The sequence below is a fragment of the Mchenga conophoros genome, linkage group LG23 (genome assembly GCF_057382185.1).
Source record: "Mchenga conophoros isolate Kocher_MC1m ecotype Shallow Benthic linkage group LG23, M_conophoros_male_GT1.1, whole genome shotgun sequence".
In the NCBI taxonomy this organism is placed as follows: domain Eukaryota; kingdom Metazoa; phylum Chordata; class Actinopteri; order Cichliformes; family Cichlidae; genus Mchenga; species Mchenga conophoros.
In genome coordinates this window covers 15,119,744-15,140,267 of record NC_140547.1, presented here as the reverse complement: position 1 = coordinate 15,140,267, position 20,524 = coordinate 15,119,744, and the positions used below count along the sequence as shown (strand labels likewise).

The following is a 20,524-nucleotide window of genomic DNA, read 5'->3' as shown; positions in this document are numbered from 1 at the left end:
CCCGCGCGCTTCTGTGGGCACAAACGTGACTGACAGTGCAAGAAGTTTAGAGAAAAACTTAAGAGTGTCAACTCGTGTCTTTACACTGGATTAAAATGGACAGGACTACTGTGGCAGTCACGGTGTACTTGTATGTTATGGTTGCTCATGCTTAGGATATTTTCTCTATTCTTTTAGCTTGCTTTAGCTTCACACATCCAGATGGTGAGTTCAGGGATATTACTGCAACCACATATATATATTTTTATTATAGATGAATTTGTTAAAACTCCAAAATCACGAGGTATTTTATTTGCATTTTATCTGGACAGCACAGTGGTGAAGCGGTTAGCCTCACACAAAGAGGGTTTCTGGTTCGAACCCTCTGGCTAGCTGGGGCCTGTCTGCAAGGAGTTTGCATGTTCTCCTGTTCACAGACATGCCTTTTATTTTAGGCTGATGATTCTAAATTGTCCATAAGTGTGATTGTTTGTTTATCTTTCTCTGTGCTTGTTTATCACCCTGTGATGGACTGGCAATCCCTCCCTCTCAGTGTCGGCTGGCATAGACTCCAGCCCCCTTCTGTGCTACATTGGATAAGGATTAATGAAAATAAAATGGAAAAATGGATGGATGTTTACATAAATAGATGGAACATTTTGTAAGCCATCTTTTAAGTTTTACGACCAGTCTGGAGATAAGATCGCCAGTGCTGTCATAAAAAGACGTTTTTAAAATGTTTTGTTGATAGAATATTCAAGTCTGTTGAAGTTTTTGTTAATCAAGTGGCTGAAAATTCATTAATTATAGTAAAACAGAGTTATTGCTTTTACTTTGTGCCAACCGATTGTGTTTACATGGCACCCACCAAAGGTCCATTTCAATGCAGGATAAACCCTGATACTGTCTAAGGGGAAAATGAGACATTGTGACATTTTATCTGTAACATTAATACATTAACAGGGGAACAGTCTCAGATCAAAACTGAGAAAAGTCTGCCAGCTGCTATACAGAAGCAGTTGTGGCTTACTTTACCAGCTCTATTTGATTAGCAACAAAAATATAGCTTGATGTCACCAAAAACACAGTACAAGCTATCGCAGACAGTTTTGCACAACCTTAAGACAATCTTCAATTTTTGAGGGGTATCGGTATTGACTTTGAAATTGCAGTCTCGTGACAGTCCATAGACACTGAAAGTGCAGAAGAGCTCACTATAGTTCTTTCAGAAGCTCATATGACCACATGATTTTCAAAATGACTTATGAGTATTAATCCTGAGTATCTTACTCATACACCACAAGATGCACTATATAACACAGACCTCAGCCTTTGTGTTATTGCTCTCTTCGCGCATGGCTTTGCGATTACAAGAACCCTGTAAATGCCCTTGGGTCTTGACATCGCTTAACTGCAGCGTATGCATACGTGATGACACAGATATAAGCCAGGCCTTTAACACTTAACTGACCACAAGTATTCAGCTTGGTTTCACTGATGTTCAGTACGTTCAGTCTGGGGTCTGCATGCTATAATGTACTTTCCAGATTCTCTTTGAGGGAAATACTTTGCTCGGCTTAGACAGTCAGGGTTGAGAAGAAGTCACATGAGGTGATTTGAGTTGTTGCTGCAACAAAACCATCACCATAGCATAGAGTTAAAACCTTCTCCAACCCAAAACAGCTTTAAAAGGCTATGACTAAATCTTTTGCACATAGGTTTTTAGAAGCTGTTTTACCACCAGCTTTCTTAGTATTGTAACCCAGTGCAAATGTGATTCCAACCATAGATACATCAAAAGAGCTACACACTGTTTTACGTAAAGAAAATCTCCTTTGATTTGGTCTTTGCTTCCCAAAAGGTATTGCAACACAGTTTAGCTTTGTTTAGTCAGTGAAGAGATGAAGGTCAAGGAGCGGCATAAATCAAACAGAGCGCTCTGGTTCTCACTGACAAGCTGAAAGTGTAATATTTGTCATGATGTTCCAAAATGACTTCCCAGCCCTTGCAGCTGCCACACAGTGAAAGGCCCTTTTGTCCTGTGCAAGCTGCTTGCACTGCAGAGTGATGCACCTCAGTACTTTGTGCATCACTTCCTATATACACTGTATAGCTCACCACAGGTTATATAGATGCACATGTGTTTCTTCCACACAGCTCTATACTAGTTAGAGACAGTGCCTTTAAAGTGTGAGCACCTGCAGTTCTTGTTACAAGACTTCTAACATGACAACAGTTTCACTTTTCTTGCCACAAAGAGTCAGACATCAATCAGAGAAGAAATTTGCACAACTTTTTCTGCGGACCATATCTTTCTAGAGACATGTTTTGATTGCATCTACAGAACATACCCACATAATAACTGAGAATTAGAAAGAGCTAAAAGGATTCTTCGGAACATGGTAAATCTTTCAGAAGTCCACGTTTTAATCTTGATTTAGCCTTTGAAAAACAACGAGCTGGATTATTGGAAATGGAAAAGCTTGCTTTCATTTGGATATATTAGGTTCCAGTGTACTGTTTTTATTAATACTTGTCAGAATGTAAGAACAGCATGGCCATGTGTTCCTTATCTGCTTTGCTGCTCTGAAGTTGTTCTGTGCTTCTCTGGTCTGACTCTTATAATGCACTGTTTTGAAGGCATCTTTCTGCTGCTGATACTGGAATTTATAACCTTGATAAAAATGCATTAAAATATACTTGTAATAGCCGTGTCTGCGGCTGCAGATATCACACAGTTGTTTTTGCAAGATGGACTTCATGGTCAAAAGCACCTGCTCGTCTGAGCCTAACTCCTGCCTCATTCATTTTTTTCTGTAAAAAGAAAAAGGACCAAGTATAATTACAATTATACTGCTAAATCTGCTAAATGAAAATTAATTCTTAATTATTGCAAAAGAATTTACAAAATATAATGATTCTACATTTCATGATGTGTTTAAATATATTTGTCAAAAAGCATCTAAGCTGCAAGCGTCTTATAACGGGTTTTTCCCAAAGGTAGTAGCTGACATCTGTGGGGTGGTTTTGCCAGCAGTCACACTGACATTGCACGCTACTTAGTCCTTTTTGACAGCCTTATATGGCCAGTGGATGTTACTTTTACCCTTTTCTTTCATAAGCTTATCTATCCACTTGCATGTTAACCATCTGTAGCTTTACAACACTCAACACTTGGGAAATGCGTTTGCGTTGTTCGGTTTGTTTAAACTGAAAAGTGAAACCTAGACAGGTGACCTTTTTGATTGATTCAGACTAGAAATCAGTTTTGGTTTCTTGTTTTTTCCGCCACTCTTGAGTCATTGGCACTGCTTACATACCCCACCACCTTTGCCACGGAAGGAAGGGGAATGTGGTTATAGTGGCAGAATTTTTTTTCCAGTTTTATCAACTAGAATAAAACAATTAAATTTTTCACTGTACAAAAATCACTTTCATAATTAAACTTTACACCCTTTTCCTTTCTATGCAAGACGATTAGGATTTTTCCTTCTGCCACTTTCTGAGAGAAACTCTGTAAAATTCTGGATATTCTTTGTTTATAAATGTACATGAATTTCATTTTTCCCCTTGTCATAGCCGTCACTGTTTACACTTAGATTAAGTTAAAGCTTCAGTCAGGGTCATGGTAATTAGTGCGGTGGTACTAAGCTGCTTACTCAAGACCCCACTAGAGTTTCCTGAGTCTTTAAATTAAAGTGTGTTAATAACCTGTGGCATGTTCTGGACTGTTAACACCCAGCAAGTCAGTCATCCATCCCAAACTACTTGCACACTCTAACAGGCTTGGAAGGTGTGTGCAGCCTGGTCCTTTGAAGCATGCATAACCTCCAATTAACCCTCCCAGATTAATCCCCTGGTCTCCTAAGTGCCTCTCTTCTTGTCTCATCTCATCACTCCCACGCTGTATATTAAGCAGAGCCCAGTTCCCTGCTGTTTGTAAATGCTTTAATTGAACCTGCTTCTTCTGGTTGACATCTTTTATTTTTGTTCACTTGCAGCTGGAGCCTGAACGTGGCTTTCTGCAGACCCATTCTCAAGAAGGGAAACCTTTGTGAGACGCTGAAGAACGGCCAGTTCATCCACTTTTATCATACTGGAATCTGCAGAATAATAAAATGGCTACAAGGTCCCATATTCCCTTGATGCTTCTTGCAATATGTTGCCTGGCATCTGCAGGTATGTTTATTTCATTTCAAGCCACTTCCTATGCTTTTCGTGTGAGACTAGGTGTTATCAGATATATGTGTGTTTGTTTGTTTGAAGAGCAAAAACATCTCCTGAACCGAAGTTTGCTTCATACTTCAGTTTGTGAACCATGATTTTAGTTTATAGCGTTAGAGGAGATGAATAATCAAAAATAAACCCTGATAATTTACTTGTTACTTGAAAGTGCATAATTTAGCTCGGCGTTAACAACTCCAGTATGGTTTTGGAAGATGGAACTTATTAATTATTCTGGATGTTTGGCTCTGCTTCAGAATTGTTGTAATCATACAAACTTTGCAAAAATCCTTATGGTGTTATGGTGTTGAAACATTGTGGTGTCAAAATGTTGCCTATGCTATGGGATTTTCCACCCTTCTCCCAGCATGCCTTTCTAGACAGTGCTTGTCAGAGTCATGAGTAAGGGGGATTTATACTAAAGAAAGTGCTGACAAGTTCGATCTGAGAATACAAAACACTCAGCAGGCCTACGTGTATCTGTCAGATTGGGTGGAATGAGACTCAGATTCTGCCAAGTACTCCGTAATTCACAGCAGTGATGCAGACAAACCAAAGAGAGAGAAAATAGATAAGTAAACTGCTACACAGGTGGTTGTATGTGCTACAGGTTGACAGTTTTTGAAAACTCGAGAGGTTGTCGAAAAACTTCGCAAAAAACACTCGACAAAGTCTTGGCTTCTCATTTTAACTTCTTCTCCCCCTATATCAGCCCTTATGTGGTGATATTATCTGAGTGGTGACACCTATTGTTCGGAGAATACTGCAGCAGCTTCCTGTGCCGTAACCATGGGTATAAATACAAGTTTCTCTGAAACGTGGGTATACTGCGGCCTTTAGACTTCCTAAGGCAGTTCTGCCACACAGAGAGTCAAGTCTCTGCAGTCATATCAGCTCTTTGAGACTTGAGCAGTACAAAGGAAAAAAAGGCATTATCATGCTAACATGCACACAATGACAATTATAATAGTCTGATATTAAAAGGTTACATTTATCTTCTTCTCTTAGCATTTTTGCTGCTTTTTAAAAAAACAAAAAACAAACAAACTGTACATTCTGCATGTTGTTTAAAGACAGAGCAAAGTCTCATATGAATATTGATGGATGAATACTCAAGGAGGATCAGCAAAATATATAGAGTATATCATGAGGGGGCAAGAATGCCTGTGATGATTTTATTCTCACCTAAAAAAGCATCTGCTGGTGGTGATGTCTCCTGGACAATTCCTAGATGTGGTGTTCTGATCATGGCCAACTGGGAGGAGTCCCAGGGAAGAGCAAGGGCATGCTGGAGAGATTAAATCTCTGTAGAGATGTTATCTCTTGGTAATGACTCAGTGTTTCTCCAGAAGAGCTGGAGAGTGGTGTAGGAATCTCTTTTTAGACTGCTGTCTGGACCAGACCTGGATGGCAAAGGATGGATGCATGGATCTATGAAGACATCAGAATAAATCCCCTTGGAAGCATAAAAACTTGTCAGTTTCACAGGTGTGGAGAAATTGGAATGGCAATTTAGCAACTGGTAGCCAGTAACTTTTTAAAGCATCACACTGAAAACCAAAATATTTTAAAGATTTTATAGACCAAATTAAAAAAAAAAATCTAATCCAGCATGGATCTTCCTCTGGGGAGCATGAATGTCTTTAGCAGATTTTGTGCCAATTAGTTTGTAAAATGTAGAGAAATACTAGAATGAGTTTCTTGGAATTTCGCTAAAACCCTAACAATGTCAACCTATTTGCAGACCCAGATCCATCACGATTTATCTTTATTAATGAAGATAAAGTGCCATGAATATTTGCACCACTTTTTTTCCTCAATATCCAAATAGGATACAAGAAAACTGCATATGCGTAGAAATTCAAGGGAATAAAATAATCCTAATAGCGTTAAACTAAAAACCTCTGGTCCAGTATTATCTGTACCAAATTTCATGCCAGTCCCTTGAAAGTTGTTGGGAGAATTGTTGATGTTCTGTTTCGGGTGAGTAGTCGGCAATTGTGGCCACATCTGTGTTGACTAGAAGTGGGTGGAGTTTCAAGTAGTTGTGGAGTTGGCCATGAGAGGTAATTAGAGGAACTTTCGTTGCTTTTACATCTACACTGGCTGCAAAGTTCAACTGTGGGTTTCTTTGTTTGGTAAATTGAACAAATCCCATAGTGTACTGACCCCATCCTGACACTTAGCCCTACAGTTTGAGGACAAACCTGTCACACTGACTTGAAAGGAGCACAAACCATATTCAGATTCAAGTGTTCATTCCGTTTGGTCTCTTTTTTAGAATGTAAGATGTCCTGTTTACAGAAAGCAGTTTCACAATGTACGGCTCTCGACTTGAACTCACTCCAGATTTAGACTGCAGTATCCCGTTTTGTTTTTCTGTGGCAGCACAGGAATAATGTGTGGTTCGCATTTTTCATAGTTTCAGTCTGATTGCCGCCATAGGTAATTATTGTAAAAGTTCTTCTCTTATTCTCTGGGGGCTTGAACCGCACTCCAGAGAGCTGACTCTTACTCAGACAATAGCAAGTTAGTGAATATGTGTTGTGGGCAGAGCAAACATAATTTCTGCCACAATGCCAGGATCTCCAACACAATGAAGTCCCATACGAAGTTTTCCTCTAAATTCCTCCTCACACGGCAAGATGCATTGTTATACTAAGTCACAAGGGACAGATATTTACAGTTTGACAACCAAATGCCCTTTCCTCCAAAGAGTATTGGCAGTGACTGTATTCACTGATTTACTGGCAAATGATTTGTTTTTTTGGGGGGGGGGGGTGTTTTCTATCATTTAAGGGAAAATGTATGCCAAATAGCACATTCAGAACATTATCCTTTTTGCTTTCTGCCAAATATTTTTTAAAACTGCCACTGAGAAGCTTACCAGTTTTTCTTTACTCCAAACCACATCACGGACACTCCACACCACATCAGCCTCTTTCTTTCACCTCTCTCTCTTTTACTGTCTGTTCCTACTATCGCACAGCATCTGTGTAAACAGTCACATCTGCCCTTAAACTTGTCAGGAGTGCTCTTACGTAATGTTTAGATTAGTCTGCAATGAGTCTTCTTTCAGCGTAATGCAATCCAGGTTCTGAGCCTCCCATAACTCTTAAAAGTCAGACTGAGAGCACCTTGATGTCCATATTTCAATTCTGTGCTCTGCTGCTTCACTCTGCTGTTTATAAGTTGTTGTTTTTTTTTTCTCCCTCAATATGATCGCTGCCATTTTGCGGTTGCGTCTCCTAAGCATGCCATAATGGTAACTTTGTGAAGGATATATTAGGGACATTGGGGCTGACTGTGGATTTTACAGTGAAATAAAGTCTTTCAGGAGCCACGCCAGATATTAATTTGAGACAGTTGCCAAAAACAGCTCCGGCAGGATGCTGGTTACACTGGAGGCACAAGGCCGGGGTGTTGGCTAACTGAAAAACACACCAGCGTTATTGAGTGCAAAAGCACTTTCTCTCTTATTGTCTATCCTGATTTTACTTATGAGGTGGCTTGATGGATGACCAAGCTACTAGTGCGAATTTGTCTCCAGCGATTCATTGTAGACTGTTAAACAAAACGAGAGAGAATTTGGAGCCGTGCTCATATTCAGAGTGCATATGTTTGCTTTCAGCTTTACATTCGAGTAAACAACTTCTTTCAGTCTGCATTTTTCTATACTCCTGGCAGACGCGAGTCACTGCGGTGCCAAAAGTGGTTGTAACTTTTCTTTCTCTCCACAGTTGAGCAAAAGGTTTGTCTGTGTATCCACGGTGCTTTCTTAGGGCCAGCAAGAGTCAGGACTGCCAGAGAGCATTGTGCAACCGCTGTAATCTGAGAGGTGGGGTAGCCAGGGGGAGGAGAGAAGTAAGCGCAGCCGTGGGTCGTCTGGTCCAAATCGACACACTCCACACACGCACGGCGTGCCAAACCGACAAAGTCCCTTCCAGCATGCTAAACCAGATGTGGCCCAGTGATTCATGCGAGGAGCCGGAGCAGCGCAGCGCAGAGGCAGTGTGCTGCTACGCTGAGTGGTTGGGATGTTTACATAGCAACGGGTGTCCTGAGTCTGTCTAATTACAGATCTGCTCTCCCCCATGGTGAAGCCTTTATCTTAACAGTGCTGTCAAGTAGGAGGCAGTCATTGCGGCCCTGTGTGTTTATAGCTTTTACTTATGAATGAAGGGAACCGCAGTATTACCCAGTTTAATTAACAGTGTAAAGTGTGTAAAGTGATTGGTGGAGTATTTAGTTTGATTTACTAACTCATATACTAGCTTTTTTGAAAGCAGACTCTCACCAACACATGGAAGAGTGCCTAAGTGAAGTGCAGCAGACAAGTTTCTACAGACACAAGATCTTCTATGTCTGTCATTTCTTATCAGCCTCTTGTTAAGAGGATGCTTACGTAAATCTGAAGGAGTCAACCAAATCCCGCCCCCAACCCTCTCTCTTCCCCTCTCTCGCTCTCACTCTCTCCATAGTTCCAGTAAGCAGGCGTGTAAATAATTTTGGTCAGAGCCAGTAATGGGAGACAGCTGGGGTGATCGTGCGCTTTCCATTGTGTTTAACAGCCCCGTGGAAAAAAAAAAAAAAAAAAAAAAAAAAATCTGGAGAGTAAGAGTAAGAAAGTTATGTGGAGTGTGACTTCATTGAAGAATGAGAGCGTAATAGTAAAAAATTGGACTCCCTCTGTTCTGATAACCTACGGAAGCAGCAAGAAAAAATATTTTGGGCTATCACATTATATTGCTTGAGGTGTCTTTTTTTTATTAAGTGCAGTTTCATCACTTTGCAAAGATGCCAAATTTGGGCGTATGACTCAAAAAATCCTGATATGGGATGCAAGGTGAAGGCCTCCAGGTTGTGTCTTTCAACAGACTCACCCCTCCTGGGGCCTCACCTTCCCCACTCCTTTTCCACCAGATGAGTCCTGATGAAAGACCATGTCGCAGTTTTGGAATAATCCCTTTTAAAAACAGGGGTGACTTCCAAAAAATGACAGTAAGACCTTCAGAGCTTGATCCGTGCTATAGATCACAAACATATGCTTTCCACTTGATTTTCAGAATTTGACAGAGAAAGTAGTTCTGAAGTAGCTTGTAGTGAGCTGTTATACACTTAAAAAGCACTGTAATAGTGCATCTGCAAAACAGAAAACAAGAAAAAAAATCCTAAGATTTGCTTATCCAATTCAAGATCACAGGGAGGCTGGAGCTCATTTCAGCTGCATGATTATTGATTTATTTGTTGAAAATCTTCTTTGCTTATTCATTGTCTGTGGTCTTCTCTAACTGGCCAATTATTCATCACACTTTCTGTTTTTTAACTGTCCAGTTAAGAGGCCCTCCCAAGCCTCCTTTGTGCATGTTAATACATGAGACAACATGGCACTTGACAAGTCATTTTTCTTCTTTGCCCTCCCCTTTGTAAAGTTGAAGCCCAGTGGAATGTAGTCTCTTCCAGTGTGTGTGAAAATGCCGTCTGACTTGCCCTTTCCACCTCTTTGGCTCTCTTGCACTGGGCTTACTTACTGGCACAAAGGACCAGCATTGTTTCAGCCTTTGCCTTCTGTTGATGGCAGCCTGCTGCTTCTCAAAAGCCCCTGTTATCACATATGAGTGATAGTTCTATAAAATATCACAAGAACAAAGACATTTTGGGCTGCTATATGATTGATTAAACAAGTTCATGTTATTTATTGCTTTGGCAAATTCCCCTCCAAATATGCCTAACTAGGCAAGACTTATGATTTTAACGGGTAAGTAAGGGTGTGTGCCTGTGTAAATTCAGATGTCAGATTGAGGAGGCTAAGGATGGCTCATCTTGATACCTAGAAACACTTTCCTTGTGATCCTGATCAGCATGCCGGCTCCCAGTTTTTCCTTTTTTGTCTATAGTCTATTTAACACACTCTTTCAAATTTTGATTTTTATATCAAAATTATTTTTAGAATGTTGTCTCTTTGTATAACGGGGACATTGCGGTTATTAAACTAAAACACTGCACTTTAACTTAAACATTTCATCTCCACTTGATCCCCAGTCCATCTGCCAGATTTATTTTTTTTATTAAATCTGTTGGGTGGATTGTATTAAATACTTTACATTGAGAGTTCTGGCAAAGCAGATGATCCAGCACAAATGAAACGAGTCTGATATCTAGTGGGACAAGAAGAAAGACCCCAGGGCACACCTCTCTGCTTCCACAACTGCGTCTAAATCTTTGTGAATGCAGACGATGTGGCTGTTCCCAAACCCCCGCCGAGCTGTTGTCAAAAACTCGGCTTTTGAAGGCATCTATGATTGATGAGAAAGCTGCCCTTGGAGCTGCAAGACAGACATTTCTCTCCATTGCATGGTAAATGTTGTACTGCTTGGGTAGTTTCAGTACTGCTGAGAACTGATTTGTGCTGGGTTGGCTGATGGCTGTTGCACGCCACTTATGGTATTTCAGTGTAACAGACTGTAGCAGTGCTTGTGTTGCTGTTGTTATAGCATTATAGGACTCTTCCTTCTTGCATTTTTGTTTTTTACTGTTACTGTATTATTTTGTGTATAATTCTCAGCTGATGTTATCTATTAAAGATAAGGTAAGCTAGCCTACATTAGTCCCAGAGTTGGAAAATTCACAACTTCTTTAAATATATATGAAAAGCCCCTTCTTGTTTCTTGATTGAGTTGACAACTTATTTGCTTTGATGTTATAGGTCCAGACAGCACATGTCAGCACCCATCAGTAAAGACATACAGTGGTAGCACAGCCAGTCTTTAGTCATATGCTCGGTCTCCCCCAGCTGTCTCACTTTACACAGTGGCTCCTGTGTTCCTCTGGGAATTAGCCTTGTCTTCCATCTCTTCAAAGACCTCTGATTTATGCCTGCATGGAGAGGTAGGCAGAAATGTACCCGCTTCCATCTTGCCTGCTTGCCTGTGACTTCATATGCTGCTTGTAAGTGGTCATGTTTTTTTGTTTTTTTTTGATCACTTACCAACATGAGCCTCCTACATCTGTCAGGGCTGATGAATAATGACCAGTCTCACTATCAGTACCTAGTATGTTATATACTACATAAATCATAGCTACACTAAGCTGTTAAGTATCTTTTCAGATCTGCATTTACAAAGAAAAACCTTCTAACTTAAACATGACCAAACTTTGCAACATCAACACCCATAACATTATTAAAGAGTGTTTCTCTCATCTCTTCTTTACTTTTTACATCTATTGGTCATTAGAAATGATGATACTGATATATCAGAAAATAGCTAAGAGAAATCCTTCTATTCATAATTTAAAGAATCCTGAATAAAACAATCCTGCCCCCAAAAAGCTAATCAGCAACCCAACTGTGAAAAATGTTATCCATTTATGTTGCTGTGTTGATGCATAGTGCAGTAGAGGTTTCAGGTTTCAACAGGTTCAGCTGTGTGGTGACAGACTTACGGTATCTATAATGTGAATTAGAATATTTTGTTAAGAATTCTGGTGGGATTATCCAAATATGCTCATGATGCTGGCAGTCTGGTTCGAGCTGCTTATAAACCTCTAATGCCGTCTATGTTTGTATGTTTGTAGATATGTTATATGTAGAAGTATAACCTGCCGTGGGAAAACATTGTAAATCTTATTTTTGGGCATACTCACCAAACTTTTGGAGAGGTTTGCATCAGGTCTGAACTGTTTTTATATGCCAATCACTACTGAAATTCAAGTTTAGGCTCCCTCCTCATTAATTAGATACATGGTTGTATTAACTGTTAAAGCGGTGGCCAAGTGGCAAAACTTGTTTCTAGAAGGACCAGTCAAATCAGTCACTTACCTGAACCCATTTCTTTCTCTGTAATTATTTGGTAGATTGATGTCTTATATTATGCTATTTAGATCGTTATGCAACGTACAGATGCCTTCGGGGAGTCATCTGATTAAGTCTGCATTCATTCCACCACAAGACACTTGTCTTAAAAATACAGCAACACTAAAAAAGAACCGTCTTGAGTGACAAGAACAAAGAAGTCCTTCACCATGTTGGGTCTTGATATAAACTGCTTTGAGTCAGTTTGGGGTCATTTGAAGAGACAGAAGTGATTACGGCATATGAACACTGGTTACTGCCTGACGCATGTTAGCAGCCCCAAAGAGTCGTTGGTCATTAAAGGTGTTCTTTGCAGTTCAGGCCCGACGACTGTGGAATTCTCTGCCTGAAGATCGCAGGCAGTTGAACTCGACATCTCTTTGCAAAAACTATTTTTTACTTCAACCTATTTTTAATATGCAGTATTTGTTTTTTCCTGTTTATATTAAAATAATTTTTACTCTATGAAATTCATTTTTCACTTATTGAAGTTTCTTATTGTTTATCCCTTTGTAACATTATTTAAGTACACTTTAACTTAAGTGTACTTAAGTTAAAAATGGCGCTAGCAGTAAGTATTGATCTGGTTTAAAGTAAGTTTCCCTTTATTTGGCCACTCTTGAACATAAACCTTCAAAATGATAGGACCATACTTGCCTTTCAACGTCGAAGTTTACATCCAAAGGAAGTTAATTTATTATCTCAACACCTGTTAACATACTTAGGAACTAAAAGAAGCTTTGCTTGCATATCCTTACTCCCTTCAAACAGTAGATAAAATATAATCCAGTGAAATGAGTGTCTGATTTAGCTGTGTTTTCTACTGTATGCCAGCTGCAGAGATGAATCTACCAATAAAGACTGTTTGGGTGATATTGAGTTACAGACAGATTTGTGGGATATCTAACTTCAGACTTCACACTTTGATGGCGAAGTTTATGACTTCCCTAATGGCGTTCAGGCTCACCCCTGCCCCTCCTCTCTTCATCCCATTCCAGCTTCCTCCTCTCATGCCTCCAAGTTTTACAGTCCAGAGATAAATCCTTTTCATAGGAGGGCCGGTGAAGTGAACTTACACTACCCTTATGAAAGGCTTTACTCACTTCCTGTAGTAGTGGCTCAAGGTTCAGGGGTGAGTGGGCTGTGCTTATGTCAACACTGCAGAGCTAGTGATTCTTTAGTCCAAACCCCCTTAGGAAAACAAAAGCGGGTAGAATATTATGTTCTCTAAACTGGTTTTTAAGGTTCATGGTCCATGGGAATTATGCCCTGCAGTAAGAAGGAAAGATATAACAATTCATTTAATCCCATTCCCAGGGGAACAGGCATATCTCAAAGATACACCTCTATGCTTCTTCATACATTTTAATTAACTTGGCTTTTTCTTAACATTATTCCACGGCTCTTTTGTCTATCTGTGTAGTGAATGTGTGTATCAGTGCTGCTGCCTTACTTTTGCATTTGAAGAAACACAGTCAGAATTGTTGAAGAAATACTGGCAACTGAATTAGGATGTGTACACACACAGGGGAACGGTTCTGTATGTTTATCTTTGGAAATGGCTTTGTGGGAATATCAGATTTGTCCCTAACTGGCACACAGAATGACATCACTTCCTGTACCCAAGTGGTTGGCTCAGTGCCATGCTGTGGAAAGCAACAAAGTGCATTCTGTGGAAACGGGGGCGTATATTTCTTTGTATGGTAGAAGAGGGCTGTGACGTCAGATGCACCACTCACAGGGGGTAGTTTTCTAATTGTAAAAATTCATATACATGTTTCACAATCTTGACCGTGTCTGGGCTGACTGAACGGACTCAAGTGCAGACGGAAAGATTGAAATGAACAGTCTTTTATTTACAAACACCAAGTAAACTATATACAAAGTGTGGGGAAAGATCAGTGGCCCGGGGATCCAAGGGAAGGGTCTCTTCACTCGCTCGGTGCTCCACGCTCCACACACGCACACTCGTTCCGCTCTCCTACTCCAACACGCTCCACGCAAAAACTCGCCACACTGCTCAGTCAAACACTCACGCTCGGGAATTCAAGAAAGGCTCAAGGGACGGGGCCCAGGGAAATCTATTTACAAACAGAAAGTCAAAGCCAGGCTTACACTAACGTGAGTCTGTACAACAGTCCAACGATGAGAAGCTCTGAGCCACCACCTTAAGTAGTGCCCACGAAACTGCTGGATGGTGAGCCTCAGGTGTGTAATTGCCTGCAGGTGTGTGGCCAAATGCAGGAGCTTGTGGTGAGCTCCGCCTAGGCAGGGGAGGAGGCAGGAGAGGTAGAGAGAGCGAGAGCGAAACAAAAACAATAACACATGTAGCCTTAATGAGTCAGCCGGACAGCCACAGGGACTATGACAGAAGAAGTTTGTCTACATGAATAAATTGGTCATTAAAGGAGCAAACATCATTAGCAACCTGCCTTTTTTAGCTTAGGGTTGTTTGGATAAACAAAGACATTTGAAATCATCATCCTGGACATTAGAATCACCAGACACGCCACGATACGATATTATCACGACATTATACACACAGTCGAAATGATGTTATTTTGATTTTTAGCATTTTCCAATGTGCTGAGTATTGCAGTAACATATATTGCGATTTAGCATCTTTTTCATCTGCAAATTATTCTTTAAGAGTTCAGCTCTGTCAGTATCTATTTTACAGAATAAGACCAAGTCTTACTTTAACTGTTTGTTTGCTGAAAAATGAGATTATCAAGCATACTAAAATTGTCTCTAAAGCCTTGCATAAATGCTATCGTACGACAGTCAGGTATCAGTCTGCAATTTGATTGAGGTCATGTTGACAATTAAATTCAATGTGTTTCCGATAATACAGCAATTAACTGCGATGAATCATCGAACATCACATATCTGTTGATGTCTATGTAGACAAAAATTCAAATTTAACAGTTTGACATTACATTTTTGCTCACCAACTGGCGTGCTTTATAGGACTATGAACTAGCATACAACTAGCTGGCAGCCAGTTGAGTTAAGTGCCCTCAAGTGTGCTCATTAACAAACACTTACTCAGACTGATGGGAACATGTTGGCAATCTGTCTGCATTTATAAATTAGATAACAATTATTTGCAAACCTTCGAAGATCTCTCTGAAGGTTACTGCAGTCAGTCTAGGTCTACTGTTTGCAGAAAGGTTGTCTCCTATCTGGTGACCTGTGCAATCACCTTGCTATCAAACGTAGTCATGATTTCAACACTGTCACGCTCTGGGTAACTAATTAGTCACCACAAGTTACAATACGTTGCATAATGTGAAAAAATTCAGTACAATGCCCAGACAGCCTCTATGATATACATGTGGCTATACATGTATGTTATCTCAAGATGGCATTGTGAGAAATTATTCTCTTGTTCATAGTATACCCAACTGTATATGTTTTATAGATGAAATAAATGTGTTGCAACCAGATTTAGATCTGATAGCGATAACATTATGTGAATTCTGCACTTATATATTTTTTACCCTATGTTTCTATGCATTTTATTACTGGAATAAACAAAGATATGTGTGATACAGACATCTACTATATTTGTTTATAGTAAAAAAACAGAAAAATTTAGAGCATTACAACATAATTACAACATTGTTTCTACCTCCAGGCCATCTTATTTTATTATTTCTTCTAAATTCTTGCAATTCCACTCCAATTGCCCTGGTGTTTTTGTAGTTATTTTAAGCATGAGGCTGGTTCTATTAATTGAAAGCAACAGGACAGATTTTCAAACTGCAAAGCAACCAGTACTCTGCACAATGTCAAATTATATAGAGACTGGTTTTCTTCACTTAAAATTTTTTTTTGAGGAAGCTTGTAGTCAGGGAATATATAAAAACAAGAGCAGGATTTTTATACGTTATCACATAATAGTCTGGAAAAATAATCTGCTGAATTGGAACAAAATATCTGAAAGAGATATTAGTGTATAACAAATGAGGTCCAAAAGTAGCCTGCCAAGGACTGTGAAAAGTGTCTAGTGACATCACTGCTTGGACCTCACATTGTTTAAATATATCAAAAGTGAGTATTTGCACAGTCTCTCCCTTCTTAATATGGATTTATATGCTCACTTCCTATCTGAGCTCTAATACTATCACAGTGACGCTTAGACAGTGAAGAAAAATAAAAGAATCTAATTAATATCTTTTTACAGAAAATAAATTTGTCCTGCACACGGTCTTGTCACACTATATCCAACGTTTCTGTTAGGCTCAGTGTCTGTATATTTGACACTAATCCTCAAAAAGGCATAACTGAAGAAATAAACATCTAACCAGGGGGTGGTAAGGAGAAAAGGTAGCAGGTTAAAGTGCGTGTCAGTCATTGGTGCTACTCTTTCATGTTCATGTGCTTTTCTCACGTAGAATCAGTCACTCTGCAGGAAGCCCTGGTTGTGAACTCTGCAAATACTGATCACCATATTGTGCTAATTTTCAGCTCCATGTTTTTAGTCTGGGACTCCAGAGCCTTGCTTTGCATATTTCAGTGTTAAAATTGACTTATTTTGTTATACTGCAGGCCTCACTGATCACTTAACTTCCATTATAATTCAGTTAAAAACCAGATAAACTAATAGATCAGGGCTCTAGACTAACTTTTTACCACCGGCACAAAAGTTAGGCGTACACAAATTTTATAATAATTTATATAATATGTGTTTTTCTGGATACACTGTGCTTTTTCAGCATTCAAAGATTGATGACACCGTGTCAGAGCACTGGCTATGAATTTCAGAAGCATCAGGCCTTAACTTAACAGAAAAGTTAGCAATAGTTCTTTTCCTATTACAGCTACATCCACTTCTGTCGTGCCTAGGCTGCTCACTAGGGCTGGGTATCATCACTGATTTCTATAATCCATTCGATTCCGGTTTTCAAAGTCCCGATTCGATTCAACTTAGCCTCAGACAGTCAGAAATATTATAATTCTGATCATTTATCAGTACTGACTTCATCAGAATTGTGAACATCACAGCAGATGCCTTTGTGTGAAAGTAACTGAGAATAAAACACAGAAAAACATGAAGGAGATTTTCCTGGTCTGGCTTTTTATAGCAGATAACCTTAAAAATATTCTACAATGTTCTGCATATAAAGTTTAAATTTCTTCAGTATTGAACAACAGAAAAAATAGGCTTTCTTGTCAGAGGTCATTTAAGTGAAAAAGAAAAAGACAGCAGCCGACAGCGCTGTAAACAACGGTAGACTGGTGGGTAATAAGCGAATGAATAATACAGAAAACGGAGATTGGAGACGGGAAACTGTTCTTGAAGTACAGAGATAGAGAGAGAGCTAGCTGTGCATGAAGTGTGATTTTAATAGTCGTGGAAGCAAAACAGCAAAATTCATGACGACATTGATCAAATGTGAAGCGCAGTTTGCTGCTTTTTTTGCTGCTGGCTCGGTGAATTTTGGTTGGAGAGACAAAACCTGCAGCTCAGAATCAGCGCAAAAAGACGTAAACACAGCGCGGACCGGACGCATCAGAATCGCTAAGCTCCGACAGCGTGTCCGTCTACGGGCCGTCAGGTAAGAAACCTGAGAAAGACAAAGTTGATTCTGATGCGTCGGTCCTCTGTGTTTACGTCTTTGTGTGGAATCCGTGTACCTGCTCTCATTTGCTGTTTGGTTGTTGTTGAAATGGTTTTGTGAGCTTTAATCTGAGAATCTGGCGTTTCTGGCAAAACACAGTTATATTTAAAAGTCGATTCAGGATTTAATGAATTGATATCGCTTTATTCAAGCTACTCACCTCCCACTTCCACCTGCACTTTCAACTGGACCACGGCCAATCAGAGAGGTCCCGCCCCTTACTATCTCTGATTGGTTTAGTCCACGATAGGGGCATAATGTGTGTCTGTTGTTGACCACAGGGAAGGTTGCAGATTTTTTATTTTTTATTTTTTATTTTTTGCTACCCGAACAGTTGGTCGCACAGGTGCAACCAAATATTTTATTTTTTTTTAGTCGCACTGCTGAAAAATTTGGTCGCACTCTAGAGCCCTGTAGATAAATAAGTACATTTTGAGGTGGCGATGGAGGGGAAACTGAGTAGTTTGCAGCCGAAACATACTTTAAGTCCATCAGCGAACTTACAGGCAAGAGACCTACACAGAAGCTACGGCGTCCCCAACAGTCTAACTTGGAGAAACCTTTTTCTTGTTCTAAATGTGTTGTTGACTACTCTCTTTCTGCCATCGTGACACGAGATAAACTCTTTAAACAATGTTTCTACTTTAAACACAGAAAAGTTTCTCGACAGTTTCTGCCAGGCTCAGCTTCTTTTTTCTGCCATTTATATTTTCCTGTTATATTCCTGGCCAGAACCAGAACAACAAATTTTGAAAAAGGTACATTTTAGATGCAGTTTGCTCAAATATATGCTACAGTGACATAGTTCAGCATCACATCGCCAGATACTAAATTATCTGTTCACAATCTTTTATAAACGCTGCCTCTGTCGTGGTAAATCGTAGGGGAAGCATCAAGATAGTATTTAACGAAGTATTTCAAACAAATCCACGTCACAACATCTTCCTGTGTGTGCCCACGCAGAGTAAACGGGAACAAACGTAGCGGTGAAAGTTATTTGCCATGTGTCTCTGTCTGTGTAGAACTTCTCACTTTCAGAATGAAACCACAATCTTTTTATATTATTACATGTGGTTTCGACGCTGTGACATTTGCAGTAGTTGCCGGTGCTGATGCATAATACTTTATAATAAGCTTGTAAGCTGCCTGCGAAGAAGTTTCTGATGAATAGTAATCTTTAGTTTAATTGTGGCTCTCCATAGATTTCAGTGTTGATCAGCAGGACTCTGAACAGCAGCCCAAAACATCCATCTGCAGATAAACCCTATTGTCTAAATAAAGTCTGATCTATTCCTGAGCCCTTGTTTTTTTGCTTTAGGTATGCCAGCTGTCAAACCCTCCCCCTGAGCCCTGTTACAACAGAGGACTATCTGCTAATGCAGTGTTGTAGATGAGTGAACCGCAGAGCAGAACACAGTGTTGGGAGGTCAGTGGGTGGTTAGGTGTGTAGTTCAGACTGCAGGTGGACTAAATGGTTTCTTTTTTCTCTTTCAGTTTCAGATCGTTCGTCTGTTAACACATTGTCAGAAAATACAAGCGTGCAAAGGTGAACGATATTAACCATTTAAACTAATTTAATAAACACGTTTTAAAGATCTTAATCTTGTAACTTTGTACGCAAAGAAATTTGAATTCAAATCATAGTTTTTTTTTTAATGAATTTGGGTTGTGATCCGACATGGGAAGGATTAGGCTGATGATGAGGTGTTAATGAAGATTTAGCTGTCTTGTCCTTGTAGCTGTTGGTTCTTAAATTTCATTTATTGCAGGTGTTTTCTTTTCAGAGAGAGGCCTGTGAGAAATAGACTTTGCTTTGAATTAGAGCAGGGCGATATGACCAAAAATATTTATCACGATATACATTTGAAAATTTGCGATAACGATATAACTGACGATATAATTGATATGACACAAAATACTTTACAACTCCACAACTTTATTAGTGCAAAAAAAACCCAACAACGTATATTCACTTAAAAAAGCAGCTGTTTTTTATGTGCATTAAAGTTATATAAAAAATTAACAGTGCAAATGCAAATTCCTTGCTGACAGTTTAACCAAAAGGCATTTCCAGTGGAAACTGGCCGACATATCCTCAGCATAACCATGTATAATACCCACAAAACTTAAAAAGAGGCTATACACACGTAATACGGTAATATTATGTTGAAGCACAGTACATATCACTCCGCCAGGCTCCTGCCTACGATAGTCGCAATGCTCCGACAATCCATCAAGCTGTGCGGGTTCGTAGCTTAGCAAAGTTGTACTAAAACATTTGAGAGATTTTCGAGCGCCGTGTACCACATAAAATCGTTTCGAGGTCAGTAAACACAACCAGAGTTCATACATAAGGCACACGGGATTATAAGGGGCACTGTCGATTTTCAGAAAAATCAAAGGATTGATTTTAAGTGTGCCGTATTTTCCAAAAAACACGGTAATAACAACGGCCCGCTAGCATGCTCTACCAAAAATAGTGCTTTGTTGCGTATCTGACAGATGAAAGCTAAACCAGTTCCACACCACTGAAGTTGCAGCATTTTTACAAACCAATTCTGGTTCATCCGTTTCATTCAACGATCCGCTTTCGCCCTTCTCATTCTCCGTCGCCGCCATGCTTTTTCCGCTATGTGGGTATGAAAACAAAGGCACTGTGCATGCGCGTTTTACCCATATTTCATTTTCTTATCGTTGCCCAATATTATACCGGTATTACCGTGAACGGTACAGTATGGCCCAGCCCTACTTTGAATGATACTGCAACAAAGAATTGTCAGGATTCAAGGTGAATATTTACTGCTCTTTTCTTCTTATGTAGTTTGCAAGATCAATTTGATAT

The 20,524-nt window shown here is 39.7% G+C and overlaps 1 protein-coding gene across 2 annotated transcripts in view; it reads left to right on the top strand.

Annotated features, from left to right (window-relative positions):
• The window catches only part of tgfbr3 (transforming growth factor, beta receptor III), a 73,335-nt gene that overhangs the window by 624 nt on the left and 52,187 nt on the right, over positions 1 to 20,524 (top strand). For both annotated transcript variants that reach the window (XM_085265509.1, XM_085265508.1), the window contains exon 2: positions 3,981 to 4,158. In XM_085265509.1, coding sequence (XP_085121635.1) covers positions 4,098 to 4,158 — 61 coding nt within the window. In that variant the 5' untranslated portion in view covers positions 3,981 to 4,097. The remainder of the gene's footprint in view (positions 1 to 3,980; positions 4,159 to 20,524) is intronic.